Source organism: Brienomyrus brachyistius, chromosome 9, assembly GCF_023856365.1.
Source record: "Brienomyrus brachyistius isolate T26 chromosome 9, BBRACH_0.4, whole genome shotgun sequence".
Lineage (NCBI taxonomy): Eukaryota > Metazoa > Chordata > Actinopteri > Osteoglossiformes > Mormyridae > Brienomyrus > Brienomyrus brachyistius.
The window spans coordinates 25804282-25812863 of record NC_064541.1 but is presented as its reverse complement, the minus strand read 5'-3'; the positions used below and the strand labels follow the sequence as shown (position 1 = coordinate 25812863).

Below are 8582 nucleotides of genomic sequence, written 5' to 3'. Positions count from 1 at the left end.
AACCTACTGTGGAGCAGGTTATTACTGGGTGTTTAACTGGGATTCAGCATCTCCCTCAGCGGTTGTCAGGGGGGTTAATGGTGATACCATGGCATGCACACTATCTCATGAATGAGCCCCCTCTCGGGCAGGCCACGCCCCTCTCGGGCAGGCCACGCCCCTCTCGGGCAGGCCACGCCCCCCCTCTGCCCGTACAATCTCAAATAGTGTTCCTGCCTCACCCTCAGATCCGCAACGTCGAGACCAACCAGTGCCTGGACAACATGGCCAGGAAGGAAAACGAGAAAGTCGGCATCTTCAACTGCCACGGAATGGGCGGCAACCAGGTGAGCCTCCGCTTGCAGGCGCGTCTGGCTGAGCGTGCTGTGGGGGTGTGACGGCGGCGCTGGGGGTAGTGGGGTGTGCTGCGGGAGTGCCTGCAGTGGAGGGGGGACTTCTTCCCATGGGTGGACAGACTGAAATGGCATTAAACTGATACTGTAACATGTGACTGTGTTTAAGGGGGGAGGGATAATGAAGTAGAGACAGCATTCAACCTAAAATCAGTTACTGGGGTAAATGAGTCCTCACCTGTCCACACCTGGCCAGGGTATGTTGCATTGAGCTGCATGCTGTGATTTCCTGTGTGGCCAGTCTGGTTCTGCTCCCTTCACCACTGGGAAGAGCCAGAGGAAGCTGGTCATTGGATATTCACTCATGCCACTCATTAGTCCCACCCTCATTGTGGGCCCAGGCTATCATTGGCTGGGTTTTGATTTTATGGATGAATTATTTAGATGAAAAGCTAACTACTTCCACCCCCACCCCACCCACAGGTGTTCTCCTATACGGCCAATAAGGAGATCCGCACGGACGACCTGTGCCTGGATGTGTCCAAGCTGAGCGGTCCGGTCATGATGCTGAAATGCCATCACCTGAAGGGCAACCAGCTGTGGGACTATGACCCCGTGGTGAGTGCCATTACCCATAATTCCTTTTGCAGGGGGCAAGTTTGCCTTCAAAAAAGTAGCCAGTGTGATTCAGGGAAAACACAGCATGAGACCTAAATACCCTGAATGCACAGCACAGTATTGCAATAACTGTAGTATAAGTTTGCATGCCACATGGGCAGGGCACTGCTGCCAATTACATGGAGGTTAGGGCATGTGTCTTACTGCTATTCAGTCTTGCCGCAAAGGGGGTGGGCTTCCGAGGATGAGCATTTTTTTTCATTTACCTTTATTTAACCAGGCAAGACAGATTAAGATTAAGCACATGTTTCTTATTTACAACTGTGGCATCCAGGGATGAGCGTCTGGGGGGCGAGATTCCAGGGATGAGTGTCTGGGGCGAGCTTCCAGGGATGAATGTCTGGGGGGCGAGCTTCCAAGGATGAGTGTCTGGGGGGCGAGCTTCCAGGGATGAGCGTCTGGGGGGCGAGCTTCCAGGGATGAGCGTCTGGGGGGCGAGCTTCCAGGGATGAGCGTCTGGGGGGCGAGCTTCCAGGGATGAGCGTCTGGGGGGCGAGCTTCCAGGGATGAGCGTCTGGGGGGCGAGCTTCCAGGGATGAGCGTCTGGGGGGCGAGCTTCCAGGGATGAGCGTCTGGGGGGCGAGCTTCCAGGGATGAGCGTCTGGGGGCGAGCTTCCAGGGATGAGCGTCTGGGGGGCGAGCTTCCAGGGATGAGCGTCTGGGGGGCGAGCTTCCAGGGATGAGCGTCTGGGGGGCGAGCTTCCAGGGATGAGCGTCTGGGGGGCGAGCTTCCAGGGATGAGCGTCTGGGGGGCGAGCTTCCAGGGATGAGCGTCTGGGGGGCGAGCTTCCAGGGATGAGTGTCTGGGGATGAGCCCTTGCGCAGACCGTGCTGTCGTATGCTCCAGTGCAGCAGGAGTCCATCACATGCATGTTTATATACAGTGTAGAGCAGAAACCTTATGCAGTAGCTCCTGTGTTGTCATGCCTCTTGTTAGGGGAATGAAAACAGCAGCAGGATCTGCTGTGAAACCATTCAGTCTAGAAACCCAGGTGGATCCAGTATTTACACAGAACTACCAGAGCATCTGGGTGGAGGCGCCATCGAGCATCCGAAGCAGCAGAACAGACCTCCAGCCAATTAGCTGCTTTGTTTACAGATGAAAGCCTGTTGATTGGTGCATTCAGAGACTGAAAGTCACTGATATCACGGCGAAATGAGAAGGGGCGGTATTGTTACTGTGAGGGAGACCTATTGGTCACAGAAAGGATCTTTCCAGTCCTTCTGTCTTTAGTGAACATTCCCTGAGTATGAGAGAGCAGAAGTTACGCCTGCCATTCTACCCCTCCTCTGCATTAGCTGACATAGAGAGGTGCTTGTGTAGTACCGCACTCAGAATGCCCCACACCCTGCATTCGCGTAGAAGAGCTGAGCACTCATTCCGTACACTTTTTCTCATTTAAATATCCAAACTGGGAAGTAGTTAACCTGAGGTGGAATATCCCGACTGGCCCCCTGGGGACTTCAACTGGCAGCTTTCTTTAGTACCTAAAACCAGTTCTGTCTTCTGCCACCGTATCATTGAGGATGAACTCTCGAACTCTCACTGCGGTCACAGGAATGGCACGATATGAGGAGAAACAGACCGTGCCTCAAAAAAAGGAGAATGCACTGCTGCTGAACACCAGCCAGCAGGAGATTACTGGGAACGAGCCTCCGAGGCCAACAGGAGCCATCGCAGCTCTCAGGACGGGCTTCCGCTAACCACTCCGAGCGTTTCATTCCGTTATTTCCTCGGAAAGTCCCCTGGGGCCTGACTCTGCTGTGTAATTGGTTCTCTGTGTCTGCTCACCAACCTCCCCCTCGCCAGCATGGACCTGACTGGGACCGCTGGAGGCCTCCAGCACTCTCTCGGCACTGTCCCAGGCGCAAATGCTGTCCTGGAACGAAGACCGGGGATTAGGTATTCTGGAACTGGAATTTGGAATTCTCATAGTTTCAGAAGTGAGCCAAAAGCCACCGCCTAACGGCAGCTGTGGAGGTGGGTGTGTGGGGGTGTGGGGGGGGGGGGGGGGCCATGCCAGCCATTAGTGTCCGATCAGCACACCTGCGCTCATCCGGCAGAGAACGTGGTTAAAAGCCTTTGCTAGGCTCTAATGGTGTTAAAAATCACACCCTGGATGGTAAACGAAGGGCATCATGTTTCATGGAAGGCCTCCCCGCCAGCGCCTCTAGTGGTGATCTGAGAAGTGGCGCCGGCCCAATCAGGCGTGGCCGGTGCACACCGCGCGTGTGGAGAACTTGCCGAGGGGCTCTTAATGCCTTCGGGATCGCAGTCTCCCTGGAAACTGCCAGCGGCCCACATAGACACAGCAGCTCTTTCGCTCGTTCGCTGGCTCTCGCTCATCCGCTAGTGGCAGCTGTGCACACTGCAGCCTCAGGCTTGGTGCATTGACAGAGAAGCCCCTCATGAGTAGAGCCTCTCTCTGTCATCCCTCTGGCCACGCCCCCTCCCCTCTGGCCACGCCCCCTCCCCTCTGGCCACGCCCCCTCACTGTGTTCCTTAAGTAAGTCCCCAAACAGCATCATATGCAGGCTGTTCTTCCCCATAACATCTGAATGCTGTTCACAAAGCTGACACCAGGGTGGCGCCACTAGGGCCTGCCCTGTCCTGCATATTGGACCTTGTCTCGGGCCCGGAGTAAGTCCCAGACTACGCATGAGGCTCTGTGCCGCTTTATAAAAACCCTGATCGAGATCCGGTTTAACAGTGGACACAGCGGCTTCCCTAACACCAGGCATGATTTGGGATTATCCCATGTGTAGGATTGTCCGACCACCTGGCGCAGGGATGGAAAGTTCAGTGGGGGAAGCAGACCGGTGCTTAGACATGAGCGGGAAGTTGGTAGGAAATTTTGTGCAGTGAAATAGTGACGCCTTCACAAGATTATTTAAAATAAAATATGTAAGTAAGTGTCTGACCCTCTAACCCCTTAATAGGGATACAGGCTTTTTCGCTTTTGGGGGGGGGGGGGGGGGCTAATGACCAGCATTAACGAGCCATTAATCTGTTTTCACTTGCACTGGAGCCAGGAGCTGACCAATCTATCTGAGGTAGGAGAAAGCGGACCTGCTTTGCTGGCCCCTGCCCTGAACCCCCCCACGAGAATCCGACCCTGAGTGATGGCTGCTGCTAGCATGTGGCTGCTGTTTATCATTGGTAGTGTTTATTTCCTTTTCGGTTTGATTAGCGGGTAATGGCTGCTTGGCAGTCGCCGAGGTCAGCCTTCCTGGTTCGCTTCGGAGCCATCCCCTCCGGCTTGTTTTTGGGAGGGGGGGGGGGGGGCAGGGTACCTAGGACCGGCTGCCCAGAGCTCTCAGCTAGAGCCCGTGTGAGAGGGGTTAGGGTTAGGGTTAGGTTTAGGATTAGTGCTGGTCTCTCTGGCCGCTGCTCGCTGTTTTACTCCGGCCCTCAGGCACATGAACGGCAGGCTCATGCAGAAGGTAGGAGCTGGGGCTCCTGTTTTCGCTCAAACTATTTAAGGTGCATGAGAATTTAAGGTACTGAGTGCCCCTTGAACCATGATAGCCTGTCCCTGAGAGAGTCTCTGCGCACCCTGGTAAACAGATCAGGGATTTTCCTACTGCTTAAGTTTGTGTTTTCTCACCCTGTTCCCTGTAGAAGGTCACATCCATCACTCTGTAACAGCGGCTTTGTGAGGACAAACCCTGACAGGTGTGGCTGAGCTGACTGACTCCTGAGTGACTCTCTCTCTCTCTCTCTCTCTCTCTGTCCTACAGAAGCTGACACTAGTGCACGTCAACAGTAACCAGTGTCTGGACAAAGCGACAGAGGAGGACAGCCAAGTGCCCAGTGTCAAGGACTGCAACGGCAGCCGGTCCCAGCAGTGGCTCCTGAGGAACGTCACACTCCCGGAGATCTTTTAGGCTGACCCACGGAGGGCGAGCCAGGGAGAGGCGAGGGGGGGGGAGAGAGCCGGAGAAAGAGAGGGAGGCAGCCAGGCATGGACTGCTGAACGAGCGCTGGCAGGAGGGGGGGTGGGGGGAGGCGCTGCCAGACACAGGACCGGCTGGAGAGGGGGGTGTGTTTTGTTTTTTCTCTTTTTTGACTGGGCTACCTCGGCACAAGACTCGGCCGCCTCCGCGCGCCCCCCTCCCCGCGCGCCCCCCCCCTCCCCGCGCGCCCCCCCCCTCCCCCGCGCGCCCCCCCCTCCCCGCTTTTCATGGAAGAGATGGACTGACGCTTAAGGAAGAGGAGGAAGAAGTCATTGTGCACTTGCCTTCCTTGGATGTGGAGTCGCCCCAGTGCTGCCACTGTTATGTTTACGTGACTGTGTCTTTGGGGGGGGGGGCTTTCTTTTCATTTTCTGTTCTTGCCTGTTTATTGGAAGGTGAGGGACAGTGACGCTCTTATAAGAAAGGGCTTGCCTTTTGTTTATTTTTTTAAACCCCTACCCCTCCCCCCACATGCATATCGGAATATTTACATGCTTCGTGATATTGACCTATGAGGTGTACGGCACTGCCTGTCACTGTCCAATGGGAGGCCCTGCCAGCCGCCTACTTTGCTTGGCAGGCCTTCCTATTGGCTGAGCTGAACAGGAAGAGGTCACAGTGGACGGGGCAGATTCCATAGCAGGCTAAGATTAATGAGCTCCCACATCTTAAAATCGCAGACGAGGAAATGAAGCCGGAATGAAGAATGAAGACAGGGTTGACTTTAATTCCTAGAAATCAAAAAGAGAAACGATCAGTTTGTGATAACTTTGATTTTTATCGTACAATTTTTTACAAGAATGATTTAAAAGTTTTGCTTTTTTTTCCGGTTTTACATTTTTGAGTGCCACAGAATTGTAATTTTTAGTTTTATTTTCTTTTTCGTTTTTTTCGTCTGTCTTGAAGCACGGCGTCATTGTGGAGGACACCCAGCTTTCCGTATGTCCCTGGTCATTCGCCTTCATGAGCGTCTCCTCACCCACCTTCTTGCTTAACTCTGATATCTGATCATGTGGGCCGTTGTTCCAGCTTCCAAAGGGGGAGAGGCGGGTCCTCCTGCTGATTGGCTGTCCCATCAGCCCAGTGCAGCTCCTGAGACACTCCGAGGCGTCCTCCCTGTCCCGCAAGGCCAGCGCCGGTGGCCGTCCTCCCCGGGGGCCACCAGAGCTTCTCTGCTTGGCCAGGTTCTCTTCAGTTTTTGTTCATCTTTCCACTGGACACTGAAGGACCTGTAAGATGCCTGTGTCTCCTGCGGAGCCGACAGCACTGGCCAGCACCGGCCAGCAGGGGTCCCCCTGTCTGAAGATGTCCACCATAGTGGACATGGAGTTTGGACCAGGGCAGTTTGCTTCTGGCTTTCTTCCTGTAGATATCAAACCTTGACTTTGAGTGGACTGCAGATTCGGATGAACGTGACGGTCCAGCCCCCCACCCCCAAGGCGACCCGCTCGCGCCACATGGACGGCCAGCAGCTCTGTACTGGGGACTCTTCCGTTGCATTTCACCCTGTTTGTCGCATTTTAGTGTGGAGAACCAACCGAGGCTCTGCCTGCGATCCCTTTTAGCGGGTGGGGGTGCCGATATGTTGTTGGGTCATTGCTTCACACGCAGTATGTCATTTCCACTAACTGAGGGGTCTCCAGAGACTACACTGTCCTGGGGGAGCTGTTTGAGTGTGTGAGGAGTAAATAAAAGTGGAGAATGTGTTTACAGTCTCGCAGTCTCATTACCCACACCGGGTCTTGTCTGTGTCTGCGGTCAGATGAGGGACCGTGAAAACGCAGCATGGCGTGAAACTGCGTACAGGAAGGAATCCCGCAAACAGGAAGTGGGTTGTGACCGGGACGGTTTCCATGGAGATGAGGGATTACTCCTGAGAACAGAGGCGGTCAGGAACACGTGTGTGTGGACAGCACACACGTGTCGGCAGATGTGACACGGCGACTCGGCGCTCTTGTACCATAACAGCCCAGCCCAAAACGTGCTTGGCAGGATGAGCAGAGCACCAGCTTCACCGCGGCTGGTGATCGCAGGAGGGTGTGGCCTGGTCAGGGCGTATGAGTCAGTCATACATGTTTTAGCCGGATCATACTGGCGTGTTTGTACCGTGTCGCTGGCAGCTCGGCTCGCTGGCTCTGTTCCTCACTCAGGCTGCTCACGTTCTGCTTCTCCTGCCAGAGCGCAGTGGAGACGCCAGTGTAATCCCGCAGTTGGCTTTCATCACTGCCATGTCCTCAGGGATCACGCCAACGCGTGCACCATAAGCGGGGAAAGGCAATGAAAGCCCCAGAATGTATCCACCCCCCCCCCAATATCACCGTGCTGTCTTGCTTCTCTGCCTGCCCCCTGCTGGCCAGATTATTTGTTGCACTTGCTTTCTCTACACTCTCCATAAGCTGTCCGCTGTTGTATGAACATGCTTTCGTAAAACGACCAGCTTTGGGGACGAGTTAAGCGTGAAAGATGCGGAAGATCCCGCTTTACGGACGTCGCAGAGAACACTTGGTCCGCCGTTGTCCCTCGCTGGAAAGTCACTGCTGTGCTGTCATCAGCTTTGCAATAAATCAAGCCTCCATGGTAGAAAGGGAGATGACCGTCTGCGAGCAGTAAGGTGAAGCAGGGTGTGATGTTCCGGGGAGATGCACATAGCACCTGCTTTCCCAGCTACGCTGTGCATCAGTCTTTACGTCACGACAAACTTAAGTGTAAACGTGAGCGAGAGAGCAGGGTGGCATGTATCAGCAAGGAGACCGTGAAGTGGAACGTGCATGAACAGGCGGAGAAGCTTCCCCATGAAATGTTTACTGAAAGAGATAATGAGCGCGCTTTCAGACGTGGCAGGAGTCACTACTCAAGGGAGATAGTTTCCCATATTTGGCTGCTTTTCCTCCCAGCCCCTCTTGAGGATGACGTCATCGCTTAGGTTTTATCATTCTCATGTCACTTTAATTGGGGGGGGGGATCCTGGAATTGTGGCTCTAACATTTAACACTCAGGCGTCGGGCGACTGCCACAACTTGTCAGGGCCTCTCGGGGACGGGCAGAGAAGCTTAATAGTAAGATACCACAAAGAGACTTTGAGGGGCCGCTCTGTGGGGGGTGGGGGTATTTACACACTACATGTAAAGTGTATAATAAACTCCCAACGTAGCTGGTGCAGTTAAGCGAAGCACCAGCACGTCACCGCTATTGTGAGGAATGTGGACCCCAAACAGAATCCATAAGAACATTTTCAAATATGAAAGAGAATGCGATTAAATGGCATAGAAATGACTGTGATCGACAGCGTAATGAATCAATGCTGACTCTGTGTCACTCATTAAAGTGTTTATTAGCGCGAGCCGCTGACGAGAAGAGAGAGCCGAGAACAGGGACAGGGGCGGCGGGTTAAAAACTCAATTAAGGCGCGAGGCGAGATGCCTCACAGCGTCCCTCTGCAGCCAGAAGCGCGATACGGCAGGATTTCCATGGAAACCGCTAAATTAAACACCAGTGGAAAGTGGGACGGAGGTTAATGAAATGTTATGCTTTGTGGGGGCAGGGGGCTTCATTTTATTAGGGTTATTAGTCAGTTTGATGCCTCCACCTGAAGCTGAAGCCCCCTTTTCTCCAGAC

At 54.1% G+C, this 8582-nt stretch overlaps 1 protein-coding gene across 1 annotated transcript; it reads left to right on the top strand.

Annotated features, from left to right (window-relative positions):
• The first annotated feature begins 92 nt into the window (after positions 1-92).
• LOC125748832 (polypeptide N-acetylgalactosaminyltransferase 1-like) lies at positions 93-5108 on the top strand. The gene is made up of 3 exons (XM_049025485.1): positions 93-326; positions 816-950; positions 4752-5108. Exons 1-3 carry the CDS (start codon positions 108-110, stop codon positions 4896-4898), a joined length of 501 nt encoding a protein of 166 aa, XP_048881442.1. The 5' UTR covers positions 93-107; the 3' UTR covers positions 4899-5108.
• The last annotated feature ends 3474 nt before the right edge of the window (positions 5109-8582 follow it).